A 25,812-nucleotide genomic window follows, 5' to 3' on the forward strand; every position below is an offset into this window, starting at 1 on the left:
TGTAACCTTCTGTATGATCTCTAACATGGATTTTTGTGTTGCTGCCCTCAATATGAACATAAATCCTAATAAGGCATGCAACTTACTGCTCTTTTCTTTGTTATCCAGAGTCAAGTTTGTCCATTTTTAATCGATCCGTCTTCCCAAGCTACGGAGTGGTTAAAAACACATTTGAAAGAGTCTCGTCTGGAAGTCATCAATCAACAGGTAAATCTGAAGGGAGCTAACGCTACTTGTCAACTGATTTCTAAGGCAGTGATTTAGGCATGAAATATATTCAGAAAAATTGGTGTCTTAGTGGAACTCACTGCACTTAGCCATATAATCTCTATTTGTTTTTATATTGAACACATAATATCATTTTAGATAAATTATTTTGGTGAAAGGTGGCTTATTATTTCTGCCATGTTCATGTCTGTAACCATTGATCTTGTGGATGAATTTAAAGGGAGCCTGTCATCAACTTAAAGGATAAGTTCACTTTTTTCCAAAAAATGATCAATTCACATTTATTTTTGCAGGTAAAAAAATGTGCATTTATTATCTTTTGTTGCAGGAGCCTGTAAAGCATTGCACCAGGGATCAGCAGATCGCTGGTGCCATGAAGGTCTCCTGCAGATGATCTGTTAGGGTATCGGCTTGCTTGTACCTCGTACGAGGACAGGAAGAATGAATGGACTACCACAGCGCTCACGCCACTATGGTAGTTCATTGAAAATTTCAAGCCAACAGCGGCAAAGGCTGCCGGACTTTGTAGTTTTCCCATTCACAGGACACTGTGAATGAGTGATGTGGCTGGGGCCCCACTCGGCCATTTTTTTTTATTGTGTCATCTAGCGGGGAGAGAGAATATCCCCGCTGGCTGTCAGAGCAGGGGGTGCGGGGGACGTTCCGTTACAGCCTGAATATGGGTATAACATGTTACGAACGGTGAACTTATTCTTTAAACAAATTACAGGTAAAAGCACTGAAAAATCAGCTATTTTAAATATTTGCTTGCAGCGATTTTCCTTTCCACAAATAATTTAATTTATTCACTTGCAATGTGCCTTAAACTTGCTAGCAAATTTGACCACTCCAGAAGAATCAATTTCTGAGCACAGCCCCACTCCCTCCTTGCATGTCTGAGCCAGAGCTGCTGTTAAAAATTAATGCCCCCCTTCCCCTGGAAATATCAAATTATCTTTTTGCTAAATAAAATCATTATTAGCGGGAACAACATAACAAAATTCCTTCTAAATCCAAAAGATAAAAACTGTATTGAGTTAATAAACGAAGGGCTGTGTGTGAATGAGGTCTTGGGGCTCATTGACATGGATGCTGTGACCTGTACAGTGTAAACCAGTGGTTTGTTTATGTGGCTGGAACCACCTGGAGCTGTGTGCAGGCAGCCTGTGTTGAATGCAGCCGCAGGTCCTAATTTGACAGGTGTGTGGGTGCAGGTGTACAGCCCTGAACACAGACCGTGTGCATTCAAGGCCACTTACCCAAACTTATCAAACTAGGACCGGCAGTTGTGTTCGTACAGTCGCTGTGTCCCCATAGAGTAACGGGCAGCTTCGAACGCATGAACAAACCACTCATTCACATGGTCAGAGTACCTGTGTGAATAAGCCCTTAGGGCTTGTTCACATGTAAGGTCAGGGGGCTGTAAAATTCCATGGTTGAGCTGTTCTTTTATTGCACCCCCAACAGCTATCCCCAAAAGTGGCTGGGGTGTACACATGTAGCAGCCGCAGTACTTTGCTTCTTAGCTGGTACAGGAATTATACCCCCTGCAACCCATTCAAGTGAGTGGCGCTGCACTGGAAGTGCACCGCAACCAACAGTTGAGGCATGCTAGTACTGGGTTAAAGCAGGTGGTGAGGAGATGATATGCCTCCTCATTGCCTGTCAATTTCTCTTTGAAGAACAGCCTAATGCTGATTGCACTTCAGAATTGTATTATTTATTTTCTATTTTTATTTTTTACATTTTTTTAACTGCCCTGTTGGTGGGGCTTTGGTAAAATATCAGGGGTCTAAACAGACCCCTGATGTCTCACTTTTGAGACAGAGAAAGAGACTGAGGGCATAGATTCCTCAGTCTTTTTCTGTAGCCTCAGTTGCACTGGAGATTATTGAACAGGGAGTTCTCTAAGGCTTCCTGTTTGTTCAGAAACGTAAGCATAGTTAACACAGTTTACTATGCTTCTGTTATGAATAAACACAGGAGCATCCGGTACCGATCACGTACTGTGTTCATTAAGGAAAGGAAGGGGGCAGTAAATATGACCTATTTACTGTATCAGCTCCCCCTGCTCTCCATCCTGAAACAATCTCTCTGTGTAGACCGCAGCAGTTGCAGCCGGCAGAAGGAAGAGAAGGAGAAACCAGGAGCTCTGCGGAGGATGTGGGGGGGGGGGCAGAAAGGGGGGCATGGACAGCAAGTAGAAGGGGGTGTGGGGTGATTAGAGTGTTGGGGGATGCAGATATTGGAACCAATCTCTCTGTGACTCCCCCTGCAGGGGGAGCCACAGGAGGATCGGTTCCAGTGATAAGGCAATACAGCCAGTTCTACTGTTCAATACGTGTCTGGTTCCCCCTGTTGGGCTGATGGGGCACAGTGAAGGAGGGCTGGCTATACTACCTTATTGGTGACCCTGGTCATAGCCCTCCACTTCTCTGTGAGTGTCTACTCTTCGCTGATGCAAAACTTCCCTTTACCTCCTTACATAACCTTTTATGTAGCAGCTGGGGGAGGAGAGCAGAGGAGTAGTATAAAGAGTCACTTGAGTGTCAGCTCAGAGTCTGCTGGGCGTGCTGACATCACATCCAATATGGTGGCACCCATCAGCAGTCTCTGGGTTTTGTTTTTTGATGTAATGTGGAGAACGCACACACACAACACATTCCTCTGACCACCGTGGATCTTAAAATAGGGCAGGCATATCTAGATTTCTGGCTCAAAGTAAACTTCCCCCCCCAACCACCACCACTAACCCCACCACCAGCATATACTCACTATTCCTCACTCCTTCACCGTTGTGTTTGACTTCCGGTACTGAAATGAAATACCCAGCACGTCTGAGTATGAGTGAGCATGTGACCCAATCCCCCTTTATCATATGAGAACACTATGTGTCTCATGATTTTCCCCATGCAGAAGGAATCCATAACCCTTTGTGAACTCTTACAAGTTGATTTGGAGGCTTACACAGAGCTTTCTTTCTCAAAGCAATGGCAGTCAGGCGAAGCCGGCAAGGGAGCAAGAAAAACTGAATATAAGCTCCTTGTCAAAAGGAAAAATTCACTTTAAGACGTCATTTTTGCATAATTGCCATCCCAGCTTCAGAAACTGAAACAAAATTGTTAGTAAGTTACATTTTGAGATCTAAACAATGTGTGTACAGTGTGGTACAAAAGGACCTTGTATCAGTAAAAAAAAAAATTACGCCAGCCTCTAGTCCAAGGTAAAATTATAAGTTAAATTTTAGGCTCTTTTTTTCCAAAACTTCTTCTTGGAAATGTCTCTAGTTTTCCCCAGCAAGAACGATTTCTTTTTATCCAAAACAGCAGCTGGATCTCACAGCTGTGAACTTTCCAGTCTGCACTGTAGGATTTTATGTCTCGCTCAACTCACACTCACAGCTCCGGGGCCTTGTGAATGTCTAGGGGGCCCCGCTACAACCTTCATTCCCCCACAGTTAACCAGGGAGAAAAGGAATTGGGCAAAGCTGTGCACCTGTCACACGAGGGAAGATGTGTTTGTAGGCTGTTGATATATGCTAGGGTGGACCCTGGCAGTACAGACAGCGTGAAACGGGTGTAGTTGTAATCCTTATCAATGCCACTGAAAGGGATGGGGGGCTCTTTCTGCCTGAGTGCCCGTTCACACCACAAAAAATGTCCTCCAGATCCGTTCTGGATGCGTTTCTGCATGCACATTTTTGATGAGTTCCGGTGCATTTTTGTTGTGATTTGATGCGTTTCTGGATGCATTCCAGATGCTTTTTTTTTCCACTGTACTGGGGTCCGGTGCATTTTTTATGCTTTTTACAGCGTTCCAGTGCAGCTCTGTGCAGGAAAAAAGCACCAAGTAGGTAATTTTATTTTTTCTAGAACTGAAAAACACCAATCCCTCCTCTTCAAAAAAAAAAAAAAACTCCCCTCCTTCAGTCTCCGTCTTTATTGACTCTCTTCCTACCTATCCCAGCGTACCTTCAGTGTCACAATTCTACTTCCTGCTCTCCTCTTCCTTTCTCTGTCGGGGTCCCCCAAGGTTCTGTTCTTGGATCTCTCCTATTCACGATCTACACCTCCTCCCTGGGTCAGCTGATAGCCTCCAATGGCTTTCAATACCATTTCTATGTGGATGACACCCAAATCTATCTCTCTACCCCCCCCAGCTCACAACATCAGTCCCCTCACTCATCACTAATTTACTAACAGACACCTCAGCCTGGATGTCACATCACTTCCTCAAACTCAACCTGTCCAAAACCGAGCTCATATTTCCTCCCCCACTTGCCCCATCTCCTGATTTCTCTATCAAGATCAATGGCACAACCAACAACCATCAACCCATCCCCCCATGCCAGGATGCTAGGAGTAATCCTGGACTCTGAACCCTCTTTTCGGACCCACATTCAATCACTTTCTAAATCTTGCCGCCTCAACCTCCGCAACATCTCCAAAATACGCCCCTTCCTAACCAATGACACCACAAGTCCTAATCCACTCCCTCCTCATCACTCACCTCAACTACTGCAACTCCCTCCCCTTTGGCTTACCTTTAAATAAGCTATCCCCCCTTCAGTCCATCATGAATGCTGCTGCCAGACTCATCCACCTTATAAACCACTCAGAGTCTGCTACTCCTCTCTGCCAATCCCTCTATTGGCTGCCTCTTACCCAACAAATTAAATTCAAAATACTAACAATAACTTACAAAGCCATCCACAACTCGGCCCCCAGCTACGTCACTAACCTAGTCTCAAAATACCAACCAAATCATTCTCTTAGTTCCTCCCAAGACCTCCTGTTCTAGTTCCTTTTTCACCTCCTCCCATGTTCACTAGCTCATTATGCCCTTGTCTTACAGGGTTTTTTTTTTTTGGGGGGGGGGGGGGGTTACAACCTCTTTAAGAGGAGGCATAGGATTAAAGTGAACCTTGCATGAAAATACAAAGTTAGTTTATCTGGGCCCCCTCCAAATAAAAAAAAAAAATAACACATTAATGGGTATAAAAAAGGCAGTTTGAAGAAAAAAAATACTTCTGGCCCCTTCCTGAAGGTGCTGGTGGTGTCACTGTGCTTCAATGCTGCCTCCAGGAAGAGCTGAGTACTCAAAATACATGGAGATTGTGCTGCTGCACAATTTAATAATTATTTAAATATTTATATTTTTTAAAGACTTATTTAATTTAAATTTTAATTAGTGTTGTTTTTTTTTCTTTGTATTTGAGGGTAAAGGGTCCAATTTATGTGTGAGGGTGAGGAAACCTGTAGGGATAAGTAAGGGATCTTTCACACTACCTTGCACAAAGGTCACATATGTGTCACAACACAATTTATCATGCATTGTGGCATGCCACATTACCACACCTGATTTATTCTTCATAGCAGTGCACACCATGTAACCACAGCACACTATGGGGTGGATTTACTAAAGGCAAATAGACTACGCACTTTACAATTGCATTTGCAATCTGTAAGTGAAGTTGTATTCATTTATTTCAGTAAATGTATGGTAAAGTGTCACTTTACCCAGTCAGCTGCAAGGAATTTTTTTTTTTTTAAAGGCAGCATTTTTGCTTGCACATGATTGGTTGATGGAAACCAGCTGTGCTTTACCACATCTACCTAAGCTCTGGGGAATATGAGTGCAACTGCACTTGCAGAGTGCACTGTCTGTTTGTCTTTAGTAAATTCACCCTTATGTGTGAATAGGCTTGAATAGTTGGCAGATCATTATTACAGTAAAATTCACATTTCATAATTGCACTTTTAGTTATTCTTTCAAATGTGTCCCGCGCCTGTTTTAAAGTACTGGAAAATAATATACAGTGAGGGAAAAAAGCATTTGATCCCCTGCTGATTTTGTATGTTTGCCCACCGACAAAGAAATGATCAGTCTATAATTTTATTGGTAGGTTTATTTTACCAGTGAGAGACAGAATAATAAAAATATCCAGAAAAACACATTTCAAAAAAAGTTATAAATTGATTTGCATTTTAATGAGTGAAATAAGTATTTAATTCCCTATCAGTCAGAAAGATTTCTGGTTTCCAGGTGTCTTCTATACAGGTAATGAGCTGAGATTAGGAGCACCCTCTTAAAGGGAGTTCTCCTAATCTCAGCTTGTTACCTGTGTAAAAAACACCTGTCCACAGAAACAATCAAACAATCAGATTCCAATCTCTCTGCCATGGCCAAGACCAAAGAGTTGTCTAAGGATGTTAGGAACAAGATTGTAAACACAAAGCTGGAATGGTCTACAGGACCATCGCTAAGCAGCTTGGTTAGATGGTGACAACAGTTGATGTGATTATTCACAAATGGAAGAAACACAAAATAACTGTCAATCTCCCTCGGTCTGGGGCTCCATGCAAGATCTCACCTCATGGAGTTTCAATGATCATGAGAATGGGGAGGAATCAGACCAGAACTACATGGGTGAATCTTGTCAATGATCTCAAGGCAGCTGGGACCATAGTCACCAATAAAACATTTGGTAACACACTACCCTGTGAAGGACTGAAATCCTGCAGCGCCCGCAAGGTCCCCCTGCTCAGGAAAGCACATGTGCAGGCCCGTCTTATATTTTCTAATGCACATCTGAAAGTTTCTGCGGAGAACTGGGTGAAAGTGTTGTGGTCAGATGAGACCAAAATCGAGCTCTTTGGCATCAACTCAACTCGCTGTGTTTAGAGGAGGAGAAATGCTGCCTATGACCCCAAGAACACCATCCCCACCGTCAAACATGGAGGGGGAAACATTATGCTTTGGGTGTGTTTTTCTGCTAAGGAGACAGGACAACTTCACCGCATCAAGGGGCGAAGGATGGGGCCATGTACCATCAAATCTTGGATGAGAACCTCCTTCCCTCCGCCAGGGAATTGAAAATGGGTCGTGGATGGGTATTCCAGCATGACAATGACTCAAAACACACGGCCAAGGCAACAAAGGAGTGGCTCAAGAAGAAGCACATTAAGATCCTGGAGTGGCCTAACCAGTCTCCAGACTTTGATCCTATAGAACATATGTGGAGGGAGCTGAAGGTTCAAGTTACTAAACGTCATCCTTAAAAAACCATAATGAGGATCTATAAAGAGGAGTGGGACAAAATTCCACCTTAGATGTGTGCAAACCTGGTGGCCAACTACAAGAAACGTTTGGCCTCTGTGATTGCCATTAAGGGTTTTGCCACCAAGTACTAAGTTATTTTTTGCAAAGGGGTCAAATACTTGTTTTACTCATTAAAATGCAAATCAATTTATAACTTTTTTGAAATGTGTTTTTATGAATGTTTTTATTTCTTATTCTGTCACTCATTGTCAAAATAAACCTACCATTAAAATTACAGTATAGAATGATCATTGTTTGTCAGTGGGTAAATGTGCGAAAACAGCAGGGGATTAAATACTTTTTCCCTCACTGTAGCAATAAACAATGAATACAGGTTCTAACTCTTTCTCGCTGTGCTAAAAACCTTTTATTTTTACTGTTGGGTGTCCCTACTGGTAATATTTCTTCTCACAGTCTGCTGTCCTACAGGCCACAATCAGTCGGTACACAAAATCCTAACAAAGATTCTGACTTTTCCTTGTTCTCTCCAACAATTGGGGGTGGGGGGGATTGGCAGGAGTTCTACTTTGAAATCTTGAAAGCTGCCAGGATAAATGATAATTGCTAAATATACTGCAGAGAATTAACACAATCCTGAAGTCTTATCAGGTGCAGAGCAGTGGATCGGGCTGTTTCGTAATTTCACTTTGATTTGAAAAGGAATAAATGGAAATAGTTTCATGCTAGATAAATTTCTGGATCTCCTTACCTCACCAGAGAAACAATGATTTTTTTTTTTACTCAAACGGTGCTCATTAAAACTGAACTCCGGGCGCAAAAACTTTTATTTCAGGATATTCTCTAATACCCACAAAAGATTGAAATCTGTCTGTGTGCACCAAATACCTTTTTCAAACTTAGATATTACTGTACCTTGTAAAAGCAGCAGTGACATCATTACTGTGCTGTACAAAGTCTGTACAGAGAGCAGAACTGTGGAAGGGACCCACAAGGCCCACCTGCTACAGGCTGCCTGTAGAAAACTACAAGGGGGCGGAGACCAGACCAGTCACCCTGCGCAAGGGTAGATATGTAATAAGAATATTCCTGTGCTACCCAATTGGAAAAAGAAAAGAAAACAAGAACTCAGAAAAATAGTAAAAACGCACGTATGCGACTGGACAGCTGCATGCACCGAAGCAAGGGTCAGACATAAGCCCAAAATCAAACTGAGGTATAGGGGGGGAGGTGCTGCGCTAACCAGAATAAAGCTGTAAATCTCTGTCTGTGGTCAATTAATAAAATTACATAAAATCGCATAATAAGTCGCATAAATAAGTGTTGACACTAAAAAACATTCAAGTCTAAATAATCAGCATCATGTGTATGTGAGAAAAAGTGCATAAAAAATCCTTTTCAATTGGTATATACTAAATGACAAAAAAATCGCATGTTAAATCGCATAAATAAGTGTTGACACTAAAAACATATAAATCTAGATAATCATGTGTTGGTGCACAAAGGGACATAAACACTACTTCATGTGAATAATTCTAAATAAAAATACATAGAATAAATCAGAAATAACCATCAAAAACATATTCTTATAAATGGTGCAAAACGTACAAAGTGCCAGTGCTTAAAGGTGATCTAGATATCGCAAATAAAACACATCAATCCAACGCAATATGGATAATAAATAATATAAATAAATGTCCCAATAATAGTGATATAAAATATATTGTGCTGGCCTGCGAAACAAATGACCAATGACATGCCAGTAAGTGCAGCAAACTTAAAGTGCCAGTGTAAAAGTCATTGAAGGTGCAAAAGCAAGTTCTGGTGTATTCAATAAAACAGTGGGGTGTCTGGGATGCAATTCACTCAGTGTCCTCATCGTGCATAAAACACTAATGTAAGCAGTGGCCCCTTACCTAGCGGTGCTAGGTCAACCGCATGAATTGTAGCTAAAACGCCAGGTCCTGAGCCTCAATCGCGTCCCTATATCCACGCTTGCCGGTGTTGGGTTATCCTAATGGCAGCTGATTACAAGTGGCTATGGTCCTATCAGGGGTCCTGGACCAGCGCGGATCCTAGCTCAGCCTCCACATCTCAGGTATGTATGTACAGGAATATGCAGGACAAAGGTACTTGATAGTGAAGTATGTATTAACCAGGTAATGCTTTATTAAAAATCTTTAAGTAGATGTACTCACATAAAAACAATGCAGAGCAAACCTCTCTCCTACGAGCAGCGAACTCGTTCTGTGTCTAGCAATGTGAAACAGCCTATTCCGTCCCTACGCGTGACATCACCGATCACGTGACTTCTTCAGGGGATGATAGATAGCAGCAGTGTCCGGTCTTTATTACAGAGGCAACATTTCGCACTGGATTACTGCAAAGATCTGGTAGAAATACACAAAGGACACCAAGATTTAAATAAGAATACATAGGCCTCTTGTATTTAGACAATATTTGCTTATCTTCTGCATAGAGGTTTGTCCTGCATCATTTTACTCATACATAATGAATTAATCTCTGCTATTATCTACTAATACTGGAGCAAAACGAAAGGGTTTCTGAATTTACAATAAAAAGAGCAATTCCAGGCAGCAAACAAAATGTAATCCATCAATCCTTTGCCAGATATATTGAAATTGTGCTAAAGTCGAAAAGTCAGTCAGTTTTGTGATATGCAATTTATCTAATGGAGCCAGGTTTCAGTGGAAAAAACAAGGGAGATGGGGAAAGAGAGCGAGTAGTTATTTGGTTTTCATAGTCACATAGCCCTCTGGTTTTCCCCACCAAGGGGTCGCAGGAGCAGGGTGGCAATGTTGAGGAAAAAGGAAGGAAATGAAGCAGCAGGTTGGTGTTTGGTGGTAGTCAGGAAGGGAATGAGAGTAGTCTGGGTCCAAGCAGAAGTCAAGGTAGATGGCGAGCAAAAGAATAGTCAGGGTCTATGCATAGGGCAAGGCTTTTAGCAAGCAAGAAAGCTGCAAGGTCAATCTAGGTCAAAAACAAGCAGGACCAACCACTTCAAAGGCTGGACCCAGGGGCCTTCAGAAGTCTGGGCAGGAATTTTGCGAGTACCATTAGAGGTACTGCAGGGATTCTTCAAGTACCATTGGCAGTCCTAGCAGGGATTCTGCGAGTACCCATAACATATGGTGAGCTACTGTATGTCAGGAGTAGTTGGTAGGGTGAGAGATATACTAAAAAAGGTCCCAATATGCTGATATTGAAATGGCACCCAGTATTGGTGCATTTTGATTATGGAGCAGTCAATTTTAAGAGATCTGATATCCACCGTATATATATATATATATATATATATATATATATATATATATATATATATATATATATATATGCACACACATAAACAGTATAACATGCTTGCCTGTTAATCGAAAAGAATGTATGTGAATGTTTTTAACATGCAGATATTTTTTGCTGTCGACTTTTCCCAGCATCATCAGGTTTGTGCTGTATTTTATTCATGCATATCAACAATTTACTCTGAGCTGCTAGTTCAGTAATCTGGAGCTTGCAATGTTGTATTTTATGTATACGCAGGATGCAAACTTCATTACAGCTCTCGAGTTGGCTGTCCGATTTGGCAAGACACTTATTATCCAGGAGATGGATGGAGTGGAACCAGTGCTGTATCCGTTACTTAGAAAAGATTTGATTGCTCAGGGTAAGCTAGCTGCCAGAGGAAATTCAGCTGTGTCACTCATTCTACCCTACTGCTGATAAATACTATAAATTGGAAGTATAGCAAGGGTGTGCTTAGATTAATGATGTTCTTTGATTAATGCTGACCATTGTAAATTGAAGACCTCATAATCCATCTTTAGGACTTTAGGGATTATTTTTGAACAGCACTGAGATGCACAAAGAGATATCTCTATGATTAAGCTTTGTTTAAGAATGAAATGTGTAGGAGGTAAAGATTGAGGCGGGGAGTATGTGCTGGTCATCCTTGAAAAAAATTGTCTTAAGATACGCTTGTATCGGTGTGCGGTAATTTGCCACATTGATGTTGCTATCGGGGATCATGAAGAGCAGGGATGAGCTCACTGATGTGACCGGTGCCTGTGTGTGTGTGTGTGTCAGTTTGTTGCTGTGCACTGAGATAAACAAAGTCAAGAAAATGTGCATAATTGTGAATGTTTGTCCAAAATTATAAAAATTACATTTTGGAATATTTCACCATAACATGAAAGATATTTATATTAATAACAGATACCTTACCATGACTTTATTGATTGATTTCACAGGCCCTCGCTATGTAGTCCAGATTGGTGAGAAAACAATCGATTATAATGAAGACTTCCGATTGTTTCTTGCAACCCGTAATCCAACTCCATTTATACCACCTGATGCATCATCAGTTGTTACAGAAGTTAATTTTACTACCACTAGGGCTGGATTACGAGGACAGGTAATCAGACAGATGGTCACTATAACTCGTTATTAGTAGTTTGCATTTTGTTTCTATTTTCTGATCCAAAGCTACTCCTTCTTGGATTAATAAATTAGACTAAGCTTTGTTATACCTAAAACATTTATCTTAATTGTACAATACAGAACACAGGCAAATTATTAATAGATCCTGGATTATAGGCCTGTGCCTTCGGGTGATTGGACATTAGCAAGCTTTTGAGGACACACCCATTGGCGTTTCCCCTGTAACTTCGCACTGCTTCGAGAATCCTCAGTTTTGTGCTACTGTTTCAAGGTGATGGCCCTTAGCTTAACTACTTTTTAAGTTTTCTTCATTATTTTAGCTTCAGATATTTCAGTCAACTCCTCACTGTCCTCTAATGCCACAAATGTGTTTTTCTAGATTGATGCAAATTCAGTAAACCTTGGGAACCTTGTACGGGCCCCACGCTGTGGGGACAGCTTGTAATGTTGATTTGGGCACTGAATCTTGCATATGTTCTACTATTGGCACTTACTGCAATGTGTGTAGTCAGCCACATGATGCTATACAGTAGGTTTAGAAAAGAATCACCCCCTTTAAAATAATCACATTGTGTTGCTTTGCCGCCTGAAATGAAGACAGACACGTGTCAGAAAAAAAATAAAGAAATTCGAAAACATTATCACGGAGTTGGAAAAAGAATCACTCCCCCTTATGTCAGTATTTTGTGAAACCACCTTTTGCTTTAATTACAGCCTTTAGCCTGTTGAGATATGGCTCTACTAACTTTGCACATCTAGGCTTTGCAATATTTGCTCATTCTTCTTTCAGAACTGCTCAAGTTCAGTTACATTTGATGGTGAGCGTTTGTCGATTGCAGTCTTCAAGTCATTCTACAGATTTCCAATGGGTTTTAAGTCTGGGCTCTGACTTGGCAATGCAAGGACTTTCACCTTTTTCTCCTTCAACCACTGTGTGGTCATTTTTGCTGTGAGCTTTGGGTCATTGTCATGTTGACCTTCTTCCCATTGACAACTTTCTGGCAGAGGGCAGCAGATTTTCCTCAAGAATTTGACGTTTTTTTGCCCCATCCATTTTTCATCTATCCTGACAAGTGCTCCTGTTTCTGCTGCAGAGAAACATCCCCATAATAGGATATTACCACCTCCATGCTTTACTGTAGGAATGGTGTTATTTGGATGGTGAACTGTATTGGATTTCTGCCAGACGTATCTTTGGTGTTGAGGCCAAATTGAATTTTAGTCTCATCTGACCATAACACCTTTTTCTGTGTGACCTCAGAATCTTTAAGGTGCCTTTAAGGTGGTCAGATGAGACTAAAATTGAATAATTTGGCCTCAACACCAAAAATATGTCTGGTGCAAATCCAATAAAGGACCTGGAACAAGAATACGCCTTCTTTAGAACTACCCATGCTCCTGTCCAGCCAAGCAAGGGATTCTCCAGCATGGTGGATCCCCAGTTCTGCTTTAACGATAAAGATAGGTTTCCTTACTTATTACTGGAAATTGATAACAGCAGATCAAAAAGATAGCACAGTAGAGGAAAGCGGTCATTATCATTGCACTGAACTGATCCAGAAGAACCTGGTAAACAGACATACTCTGACTTCTAGTAAATTACCCCTGGCCAGATCTGCTAGATCTGCTGTCTCAGGGCCTGGCATGGCTGTTGAAGCCTAGGTCTTAAAAGATAGAGGAGTCTGTGAGTCTTACTCCAACTTTGGTGAAAGCAAGAAAAGCCACTTCCAGGAAGATCTACTTGTATCTTGAAATCCTTTATTGTCTAATGTGAACACAGGCACTTCAGTCCCAGAGATTACTCTGATGTGCTTCGCATTCTGGCCCTCCTAACATCAGGTCTTGACCAGAACTTGGCCCTAAGCTCTCCTTCTTGTAAAAACTTATGTTCAAGGTATATCTCACATTTAGCCCCTATTGCCTCGTCCTGTGCTTCATTGAAATCTCAGTTGGTTCTCTCTGCCCTGCTAAAACCACAGTTTCAACCCATAATGGATATTCCCTGCCCTGCAAAGTAGCCTTTTTACCTAATATCACATCTGTCAGATATGTCTGATTTGGCAGCTCTCTCTTGCAAGGGGCTTTTTTTTATAGTTCACAAAGACAAAGTTGTCTTTTACACCAAACATATCCTTTCTTCCCAAGATGATATCAGTCTTCCAACTCAATGAGGACATAGTCCTACCATCTTTATACTCTTTTCCAATAGCATCCAAAGGATGCCTTGACATTTGGACCTACCTCAAAGATACCATTTTGATCAGACAGGCAGATTCCCTGTTTGTTCTGTCCTCAGAACCTCAAATAGGGGCACCCTTCCTCCAAGTCCATCATCACATGATGGATAGGAAATCTGGTCACTAGAGCTTACCATCTCAAGGACAAATCTCCGCCTGAGCTTTTATGTGCTTATTCCACCAGATTCTGACAGAGTTTCCTGGGTATTTGGGGGGCCAGGCCTCTGTAGCCCTGCTGTTTAAAGCCGCCACATTGTCCTCATACTTTTTCAAAGTTCTACCAGGTGGATGTCCAGTCTTTTGCGGATGCAGCTTTCAGCCGCAGGGTTCTTGCAATGGTACTCTGAAGTTGGATCTCTTTGATCCTTGCTGTTGAGCCTATTGCCACAGTTCTGTTTGCCTAGTTGTTGCCCACCTTCTTGTTCATTGCATTTTGGCATCCCAGGGTATATGAATACTTTGCCTGCTTTCTGTACTGTACAATTAAGATAAGTGGAATTTTGGCTTACCTGTAAATTCCATATCTTTGAGTACAGTACAGGACACTGGTCACCCTCCCTTCCATTCCTTGGTTACTCTACATTGCTTGCTACAATACAGAGGATTCATAAAATGGGGTAGGGTCATAGGGGAGGTGCCCAATGAGCATGTCCTCCTAAAGCTTCCCAGTATCCAATCAACTGAAGGTACAAGCCTATAAGCCTATAACCCAAGGTCTATGAATAGATTGCCTGTGTCCTGTATTGTACTGCAAGATGAGGAATTTACAGGTAAATCAAAATTCCTATTTTTTCCATTGCACCTTACATTGTTGTAATCTTTATGCTAAAAAGAAGAAATACGTAGACCATTTTTTTCTGTTACGTTCCTTTTTTGTATATAAATATACATTGAAGCCCACAACAAACTCTGGGGTATAAGCTCTACCCCGGGGAGAGGGATAAATAAAAGGACTAAACCCCTCTGGACAGGGGGCGAGCTTAGTTTAAACTGTATGCATGTTCCCAATAGTGAACTTTTCTTAGTTGCTCCCTTTTGATCTGTTAAATATACCCTTGATAGCATTTTGATATATCTGTTGATCCTGCCAAAAATCCGGGGGTGTTGTTTGGCCATGTTATGGAGACAAGGAGAAGGAGCTCATAAAGGCTGGGTGCAGGTGGCTCCAGTAGCTCCTGTGCTCATCCACAATGATGGTTTAGATTTAAGGTCCCAGATGCCACAGCCTCCTTCCAGCGAATGCCGCAACACCTCAATTATGGCCCTGCATCCTCAACTCCCTTCCCCTTCACCCATATGGATCTTACAGATAGATGTTAGCAAAAGCCAAAATCAGGTAAGATTCTAGAGGGCCTTTAATTGGAGAAAATGGGCTCAATTAAAGGGGACCTAAATTCTAAATTACATTCTAAAGCAAAATTTATTTTTTACATTGGATTTGCAAAGCCGAATGGTCTAAATAAGGGTTTCACTTAACTCCCCTTTGTGTTAAGGTATGACTATGAGGTGGACCTTGAAAAAAAGATAAACGAATGGCTATTTTGAATTGTGCGTATAAAAATACAATTTAAAATGAGGTAGCTAGAAAATAAAAGAAAAATATAGATGCAATTATGTTTACTTTCTCAGTTGATAAGAATTCTATCGCTCATAAAAATTCTGCCACTTAGGAATAATTATCAGCCAGCTATAGCGTTGAAGAGTAAGATAAAGAATATAAATATATGTCTCTTGTCTTTCTGGGTTCCTTCCATTTTTGAATTATGGGAGCTTTGGTTCATATCGCATATTGTGGGGACGCTAACTTGGACATCATAGCACCCATACAATATGATGATGTCATCATGCATGTGAGATATGATTACATCATCCAGGGGTGCTGAAAAATGAGGGTGGGACCTAAAAAGCTATAAAAAGTGGTCTGTTTAATGGTGATGGCCTTTGTAAGTATTAAAGTGTAATTAAAGGGAAAGCTTCTTTTTTTTCCACTTTGGATAGAGTAAGGAAGGGTTATAATTCTTTTTTCTTTTTTGCAATCTGTGTTACATTGGGGAGATTTCCCTTCACATCCTTACCCACAGCATATTCATTATGCCGGTTGTAATTTATATACTAATGTGGATTATTAGCATGTCACTGATGATTATTTCATCTTTTCTTATATTAAGTAGCAGCACAAATAGTGATCTCACAGAGTAATGCATGGGATTGTTTTTTAAAGAGTGTGGTGGAATTTAGTTATTAATTTATATAGTACAGTGAGGAAAAAAAATATTTGATTCCCTGCTGATTTTGTATGTTTGTCCACTGACAAACAAATGATCAGTCTAGAATTGTAATGGTAGGTTTATTTTAACAGTGAGAGACAGAATAACAACAAAAATATCTAGAAAAACGCATTTTCAAAAAGTTATAAATTGATTTGCATTTTAATGGGTGAAATACGTTTTTTGATCCCCTATCAATCAGCAAGATTTCTGGCTCCCATGTGTCTTCTATACAGGTAACCAGCTGAGTGCTTCTAATCTCCGCTTGTTACCTGTATAAAATACACCTGTCCACAGAAGCAATCAATCAATCAATCAGATTCCAATCTCTCCACCATTGCCAAGACCAAAAAGCTGTCCAAGGATGTGAGGGACAAGATTGTAGATCAACGCAAGGCTGGAATGGGCTTTAAGAACATCGCCAAGCTGCTTGGTAGGGTGACAACAGTTTATTTATTTATAACGATTATGCGCAAATGGAAGAAACAACTGTCAATCTCCCTCGGACTCCATGCAGGATCTCACCTCGTGGAGTTTCAAAGATCATGAGAATGGTGAGGAGTCAGCCCAAAACTACACGGGAGAATGTTGTCAATGATCTCAAGGCAGCTGGGACCACAGTCACCAAGAAAACAATTGAAATCCTGCAGCGCCCGTAAGGTCCCCCTGCTTAAGAAAGCACATGTATAGGCCCGTCTGAAGTTTGCTAATAAATATCTGAATGATTCAAAGGAGAACTCTTTGGCATCAATTCAACTCACCGCGTTTGGAGGAGGAGGAATGCTGCCTATGACGCCAAGGACACTATCCCCACCATCAAACATGGAGGTGGAAACATTACGTTTTGGGGGTTGTTTTTCTGCTAAGGAGACAGGACAACTTCTCTGCACCAAGGGGACGATGGACGGGGCCATGCACTGTCCAATCTTGGGTGAGAACCTCCTTACCTCAGCCAGGGCATTGAAAATAGGTTGTGGATGGGTATTCCAGAATGACCCAAAACATAAGGCCAAAGCAACAAAGGAGTGGCTCAAAAAGAAGCACATTAAAAAGTGTTTCTAAACCCAATAATATGAAAATAGTTCATCTGCCGACCGCCCCCCACAGTGTCCACAGCTTATAAATCTTATTTTTACATTAAAATATTGCCACTATATACAGTCAGGTCCATAAATATTGGGACAGCAACACAATTCTAATCTTTTTGGCTCTATACACCACCACAATGGATTTGAAATGAAACAAACAAGATGTGCTTTAATTTGAGGGTATTTACATCCAAATCAGGTGAATGATGTAGGAATTACAACAGTTTGTATATGTGCCTCCCACTTTTTAAAGGACCAAATGTAATGGGACAGATTAACAATCATCCATCAAACTTTCACTTTTTAATACTTGGTTGCAAATCCTTTGCAGTCAATTACAGCCTGAAGTCTGGAACGCATAGCCATCACCAGACGCTGGGTTTCATCCCTGGTGATGCTCTGCCAGGCCTATACTGCAATGGTCTTCAGTTCCTGCTTGTTCTTGGGGCATTTTCCCTTCAGTTTTGTCTTCAGCAAGTAAAATGCATGCTCAATTGGATTCAGGTCAAGTGATTGACTTGGCCATTGCATAACATTCCACTTCTTTCCCTTAAAAAACTCTTTGGTTGCTTTCGCAGTATGCTTCGGGTCATTGTCCAGCTGCACTGTGAAGCGTCCGTCCAATGAGTTCTGAAGCATTTTGCTGAATATGAACAGATAATATTGCCCGAAACACTTCAGAATTCATCCTGCTGCTTTTGTCAGCAGTCACATCATCAATAAATACAAGAGAACCAGTTCCATTGGCAGCCATGCATGCCCACGCCATGGCACTACCACCACCATGCTTCACTGATGAGGTGGTATGCTTTGGATCATGAGCAGTTCCTTTCCTTCTCCATACTCTTCTCTTCCTATCACTCTGGTACAAGTTAATCTTGGTCTCATCTGTCCATAGGATGTTGTTCCAGAACTGTGAAGGCTTTTTTAGATGTTGTTTGGCAAACACTAATCTGGCCTTCCTGTTTTTGAGGCTCACCGATGGTTTACATCTTGTGTTGAACCCTCTGTATTCACTCTGGTGAAGTCTTCTTTTGATTGTTGACTTTGACACACATACACCTACCTCCCTGGAGAGTGTTCTTAATCTGGACAACTGTTGTGATGTGTTGTGTTTTCTTCACCAGGGAAAGAATTCTTCGGTCATCCATCACACTTGTTTTCCATGGTCTTCCGGGTCTTTTGGTGTGGCTGAGCATACCGGTGCGTTATTTCTTTTTAAGGATGTTCCGAACAGTTGATTTGGCCACACCTAGTGTTTTTGCTATCTCTCTGATGGGTTTGTTTTGTTTTTTCAGCCTAATGATGGCTTGCTTCACTGGTAGCGACAGCTCTTTGGATCTCATATTGAGAGTTGACAGCAACAGATTCCAAATGTAAATAGCACACTTGAAATGAACTCTGGACCTTTTATCTGCTCCTTGTAAATGGTATTATGAGGGAATAACATACACTTGGCCATGGAACAGCTGAGCAGCCAATTGTCCCATTACTTTTGGTCCCTTAAAAAGTGGGAGGTACATATACAAACTGTTGTATTTCCTACACCGTTCACCTGATTTGGATGTAAATACCCTCAAATTTTGTGGTGTATAGAGTCAAAAAGTTTAGAATTGTGTTGATGTCCCAATATTTATGGACCTGACTGTACCTTTTTAGCTGATCTGTATACTACGGTTACTCGATAAACTGTACCGTTTCTCCAGTGCTGGGAGTTCATGTAGGAGGAGATTTGAACTTCAGCCTGTATACATGCCCACAAGTGTGATGCCAATATCATGTGATCTGGTTAGTTCAGCTCAAGAAGGAAATATTCTCTACAGCATAAAAAACACAACTGAGCATGTGCAGGTTGGGAAACCCTGCCTGTGTTAGCTGGCTTTCCCCAGATAGACAGTGCAGGAGGGGGAGGATCTGTGCATACAGGCTACAAATGCCTTTTTACACAATGCAGAGGATTAACCCCTTAAGTTCCACAGTGAGTTTAACAAGCTTGCTATGCTGCAATATACAGAAAGATTTTACTGTTGTGGGAATAGTAACACTTAAAGGTCCTGGAGTGGCCTAGCCCGTCTCCAGACCTTAATCCCATAGAAAATATGTGGAGGGAGCTGAAGGTTTGAGTTACCAAATGTCAGCCTCGAAACCCTAATGAGGATCTGCAAAGGAGGAGTGGGACAAAATCCCTCCTTAGATGTGTGCGATGTGGCCAACGTCTGACCTCTGTGACTGCGATTGCCAACAAGGGTTTTGCCACCAAGTACTAAGTCATGTTATGCGAAGGGATAATTTTTCACTCATTAAAATGCAATTTAATTTATAACTTTTTAAAATGCGTTTTTTCTGTATTTTTTTGTTGTTCTGTCTCTCACTGTTAAAATAAACCTACCATTAAACTTATAGACCGATCATGTCTTTGTCAGTGGGTAAGTGTACAAAATCAGCAGAGGATCAAATACTTTTTTCCCCTCCCTGTATGTTGCTAAAAAGTAAATTCCATGCTATAGAATGATTTCATTATTACAGATAGATTTTAGGGAGCAAGGAAAGGAAGCGCATATCTGACGATACCTAGCTTTGTTGGCTTCTTCTTTTTTGTATTTTTTTTTTTTTTGTTTGTTTAGAACATTGTTATGTAGATCTGGTTGATTCTATTGTTAGAAATGCAGAATGTGTATGTAGCTTGTAATAATTACTCCTTTGTGCTTACATCTTACAAGTTTTGCACTGGAGAAATACTTCACATGTGGTCACCCTTGAGAAATCAGACAATCATGTGCGCAAATGTATTTAGAAAACCAATGGTTCCTGTGAAAAGAATGCAAATTATTTGATGTAGTACTTTAAAAGAAGTAGGGAAAGCGTGTGTTGTAATTACAAAGCGTGCTGCGTAAGGAATTTCCTGATTTATTGTTGTCGATGGCACATATGTGCTAATTTATGGAAATTTGTGTTTAGCTTTTAGCCTTAACCATTCAGCATGAAAAACCGGACCTTGAAGAGCAGAAAACCAAATTGTTACAACAAGAAGAAGATAAGAAAATTCAGCTGGCTAAGTTGGAAGGGTCTCTCCTGGAGGTAAAATATGTAGAAGCGACTTCATTTACAGCCAGCGTTTATTTTATGTGGGTCCTGGTGTGATTTGTTGGCTGCTTTAGAACAGAAGCGAGGGTTACCTTGCTTTGTTCTGTTGAATGCTCTTTTTAATCTACAAATGTTGCTGAGAAAATGTCATCTGTTAAAAAATGAACATCTAGATCTGAGAAGACTGAGTTGCACAGAATTCTTTATAGCTTTTATAATATATGTTGTTGTTTTTTACAGCTGAAACTAAGCAACCCATTAAAATATACAACTAACCTTTAATCAATGCCAGTTCTCCAGTTTATTGCTGTTATGGGTTTGCTTAGAAATACGGCTGTGAAAGTAAAAAAAGGTATATAAAATAAAATTACAGTATTAGAGTAGTATGTGTTAGAAACAATCATGAAAGCTCATCCAAAACCAAAATCAAAAATATATTATAGTGCAGCTTACCAATCCTTAAATGCGGTGGCTAAACTTTTTAAAGATTTTTTCTTTCTTTTCACTTGGTGATCCGGCCAGTAATGCACTTCCTCATATATATGGAAGTGCAGTGCTAAAAAGGGAATGTAAAATCAGAAATTGAACACAAATTACCATAAATATATAACATATAATGGACATAAAAGTAAATAGCAACTATGTATGACCTTATTTCCTTGCGCCTTGTCGGACCACCTGTTATTCAGTGGTCATTTACATCTGGTAAACAGTGTGTGTGACTCACATTGGGTGCGGAATTGGATCTTCCTTTCACCAATTGCTTTCCTTCACCCATCGTAATTGTTGCACGGAACACAAAGGAGGCTTTTAACGCCTTGGTTTTGTGGACTCTTCCTACATACAGTATCTCACAAAAGTGAGTACACCCCTCACATTTTTGTAAATATTTTATTCTATCTTTTCATGTGACAACACTGAAGAAATTACACTTTGCTACAATGTAAAGTAGTGAGTGTACAGCTTGTATAACAGTGTAAATTTGCTGCTTCCTCAAAATAACTCAACACACAGCCATTAATGTATAAACCGCTGGCAACAAAAGTGAGTACACCCCTAAGTGAAAATGTCCAAATTGGGCCCAATTAGCCATTTTCCCTCCCCAGTGTCATGTGACTCGTTAGTGTTACAAGATCTCAGGTGTGAATGGGGAGCAGGAGTGTTTAAATTTGGTGTTATCGCTCTCACTCTCTCATACTGGTCACTGGAAGTTGAACATGTCACCTCATGGCAAAGAACTCTCTGAGAATCTGAAAAAAAGAATTGTTGCTCTACATAAAGATGGCCTAGGCTATAAGAAGATTGCCAAGACCCTGAAACTGAGCTGCAGCACGGTGGCCAAGACCAAACAGCGGTTTACCAGGACAGATTCCACTCAGAACAGGCCTCGCCATGGTCAACCAAAGAAGTTGAGTGCACGTGCTCAGCGTCATATCCAGAGATTGTCTTTGGGAAATAGACGTATGAGTGCTGCCAGCAATGCTGCTGAGGTGGAAGGGGTGGGGGGGTCAGCCTATCAGTGCTCAGACCATACGCTGCACACTGCATCAAATTGGTCCTCATGGCTATCATCCCAGAAGGAAGCCTCTTCTAAAGATGATGCACAAGAGAGCCTGCAAAAAGTTTGCTGAAGACAAGAAGACTAAGGACATGGATTACTGGAACCATGTCTTGTGTTCTAATGAGACCAAGATAAACGTGTTTGGTTCAGATGGTGTCAAGCATGTGTGGTGGCAACCAGGTGAGGAATACAAAGACAAGTGTGTCTTGCCTACAGTCAAGCATGGTGGTGGGAGTGTCATGGTCTAGGGCTTCATGAGTGCTGCCGGCACTGGGGAGCTACAGTTCATTGAGGGAACCTTGAATGCCAACATGTACTGTGACCTACTTATTCAGAGCATGATCCCCTCCCTTTGGAGACTGGGCCGCAGGGCAGTATTCCAACATGATAACGACCCCAAACACATCTTCAAGACGACCACTGCCTTGCTAAAGAAGCTGTGGGTAAAGGTGATGGACTGGCCAAGTATATCTCCAGACCTAAACCCTATTGAGCATCTGTGGGGCATCCTCAAACGAAAGGTGGAGGAGCACAAGGTCTCTAACATCCACAAGCTCCTTGATGTCATCATGGAGGAGTGGAAGAGGACTCCAGTGGCAACCTGTGAAGCTCTGGTGAACTCCATGCCCACGAGGGTTAAGGCAGAGTTGGAAAATAATGGTGGCCACACAAAATATTGACTCATTGGGCCCAATTTGGACATTTTCACTTAAGGGTGTACTCACTTTTGTTGCCAGCGGTTTAGACATTAATGGCTGTGAGTTATTTTGAGGGGACAGCAAATTTACAATGTTATACAAGCTGTACACTCACTACTTTACATTGTAGCAAAGTGTCATTTCTTCAGTGTTGTCACATGAAGAGATAGAATAAAATATTTAGAAAAATGTGAGGGGTGTACTTACTTTTGTGAGATACTGTAGTTGCTGTTTACTTTTATGGACATTATATGTTATATGTTCGGTAATTTGTGTTCAATTTCTGACTTATTATCTTGGAGTTTGTATCTTGACTTTGAGTGCTAGCTGCTCTTTTTCTTCTATTTTACTCCAAGCGCTGTGTTTTTTTTTTTTTTTTTTTTTTGCTCATTATTTGATAGTAAAACACTTCCTGTCTTAGGTTGTCCCCACTCTGGATAGAGGAGCCACGGAAAAAAACCTTGGGCAGCAGCATTCTCAGTCTGGGCAGAGGCTAGTGTTAGACTTTCAGATTTAGATGGACCTGACCTAACAAATTAATGCCGAGTTACAGTTAACACAGTGTTAAGCAGTTACAGCAACATTTTCTTTTCTTTTGAGATAAAAGTTGTACATAAAAGAATAAAAGCTGACCACTATAAACAACCCTGTCAGTATTAAAAGGTTTGTCTCAACCCTCTAACTGCCAATTTTGCAGGACAGCCTGGCCTGTTAAAGGAGGTTAAAAAAAATAACAGGGCCAGATCACCAGGTGAATGAAAAGGAAAAAAAGAAAACAACCACCACATTAAAGCCTCATGCACACTCTGGCTCTTTTAAATGCTTTTCTCCTGACAGGGGAAAAGCAGCTGCAAAAATGCCCCTAAGCAATGTTTTTTCAAGCATGTTTAGGCGCCAGAATTGCTTGGGCAGTTAATCATTTCATTGGCCAGAATATTAATTTATTCTGGCAATTGAAATGAAAAAATACTCAAGTGCAAAAACTGCCTAGCACTAATGCGTGTTTACCCACATGCTCAAAAGCATTTCCTGAACACACAAATGATGTTTTTTTTTTTTCTGTTTCTAAACTCCTGTAAATGCCTATAGTGTGCATGGACACCTAGATAAACATGGAGAGGAGTATAGAGGCAGAGAAATTAGAAAGCTCAAATGCCTGTAAAAGCAGCATTTTAAGCTCAAGTGTGCATGAGGGCTAAGGGACTGGTAACCTGCAATATACTACATTTTTGCTTTTGAATTAAACTTTTCTTTAAAATATGCTGAATTAATATTATGAAGCAGGGTTTTAAATATGGTTGGACCTTGGGGCCATGTTTTGTTCTGGGTTTCCAGTATACTACTGAGCCTAAATATTCCAGAGTTATGACAAACTATTAAGGGTTTTCCTACCATTGCTGTGCATAAATACCGTATACAGTGCCTTGAAAATGTTTTTATACCCCTTGAAAATTTCCACATTGACATGTTGCAACCAAAAACATAAATGGTTTTTATTGGGATTTTTTATATGATAGACCAGCACAAAGTGGCATATAATTGTGAAGAGGAAGGAAAATGATAAATGGTTTTCAACATTTTTTACAAATAAATATCTGAAAAGTGTGGCGTGCATTTGTATTCAGCACCCTTTGCTTTGATACCCCTAACTAAAATCTAGTGGAACCAATTGCCTTCAGAAGTCACCTAATTAGTAAATAGAGTCCACCTGTGTGTAATTTAATCTCAGTATAAATACAGATGTACTATGAAGCCCTCAGAGGTTTGTTAGAGAACCTTAGTAAACAAACATCATCATAAAGGCCAAGTAACATACTAGACAGGTCAAGGATAAAGTTGTGGAGAAGTTTAAAGCAGGGTTGTGTTATAAAAAAAATATCCCAAGCTTTGAACATCTCACCGGAGCACTGTTCAATCCATCATCCGAAAATGGAAAGAGTATGGCACGACTGCAAACCTACCAAGACATGGCCATCCACCTAAACTGACAGGCCGGGCAAGGAGAACATTAATCTAAGAAGCAGCCAAGAGGCCCATGGCAACTCTGGAGGAGCTGCAGAGATCCACAGCTCAGGTGGAAGAATCTGTCCACAGGACAACTATTAGTCGTGCACTCCACAAATCTGGCCTTTATAGAAGAATGGCAAGAAGAAAGCCATAAGAAGTCCCATTTGCAGTTTGCGAGAAGCCACGTGGGGGACACAGCAAACGTGGAAGATGGTGCTCTGGTCAGATGAGACCAAAATTGAACTTTGACCTAAAAGCAAAACGCAATGTGTGGCAGAAAACTAACACTGCACATCACCCTGAACACACCATCCCCACCGTGAAACATGGTGGTGGCAGCATCATATTGTGGAGATGCTTTTCGTCAGCAGGGACAGGGAAACTGGTCAGAGTTGATGGGAAGATGGATGGAGCCAAATACAGGGCAAGCTTAGAAGAAAGCCTGTTAGAGTTTGCAAAAGACTTGAGACCGGGGTGGAGGGTTCACCTTCCAGCAGGACAACGACCCTAAACCTACAGCCAGAGCTACAATGGAATGGTTTAGATCAAAGCATATTCATGTGTTAGAATGGCCCAGTCAAAATCCAGACCTAAATCCAATGAGAATCTGTGGCAATCACAGCACCCCATATTGACAGAAAAACACAGAATTGTGTTGACATTTTTGCAGATTTATTAAAAAAGAAAAACTGAAATATCACATGGTCCTAAGTATTCAGACCCTTTGCTGTGACACTCATATATTTAACTCAGGTGCTGTCCATTTCTTCTGATCATCCTTGAGATGGTTCTACACCTTCATTTGAGTCCAGCTGTGCTTGATTATACTGGTTGGACTTGATTAGGAAGCATCACACCTGTCTATTTAAGACCTTACAGCTCACAGTGCATGTCAGAGCAAATGAGAATCATGAGGTCAAAGGAACTGCTTGAAGAGCTCAGAGACAGAATTGTGGCAAGGCACAGATTTGGCCAAGGTTACAAAAAAAATTCTGCTGCACTTAAGGTTCCTAAGAGCACAGTGGCCTCCATAATCCTTAAATGGAAGACGTTTGGGATGACCAGAACCCTTCTTAGAGCTAGCCATCTGGCCAAACTGAGCTGTCGGGGGAGAAGAGCCTTGGT

The 25,812-nt window shown here is 41.0% G+C and overlaps 1 protein-coding gene across 3 annotated transcripts in view; it reads left to right on the forward strand.

Annotated features, from left to right (window-relative positions):
• The window catches only part of DYNC2H1 (dynein cytoplasmic 2 heavy chain 1), a 669,732-nt gene that overhangs the window by 299,941 nt on the left and 343,979 nt on the right, over positions 1–25,812 (forward strand). For all 3 annotated transcript variants that reach the window (XM_073613106.1, XM_073613107.1, XM_073613108.1), the window contains 4 exons: positions 109–207; positions 10,849–10,972; positions 11,556–11,719; positions 20,296–20,415. In XM_073613106.1, coding sequence (XP_073469207.1) covers positions 109–207; positions 10,849–10,972; positions 11,556–11,719; positions 20,296–20,415 — 507 coding nt within the window. The remainder of the gene's footprint in view (positions 1–108; positions 208–10,848; positions 10,973–11,555; positions 11,720–20,295; positions 20,416–25,812) is intronic.

The sequence above is a fragment of the Aquarana catesbeiana genome, linkage group LG02, assembly GCF_042186555.1.
Source record: "Aquarana catesbeiana isolate 2022-GZ linkage group LG02, ASM4218655v1, whole genome shotgun sequence".
NCBI classification, from domain to species: Eukaryota; Metazoa; Chordata; class Amphibia; order Anura; family Ranidae; genus Aquarana; species Aquarana catesbeiana.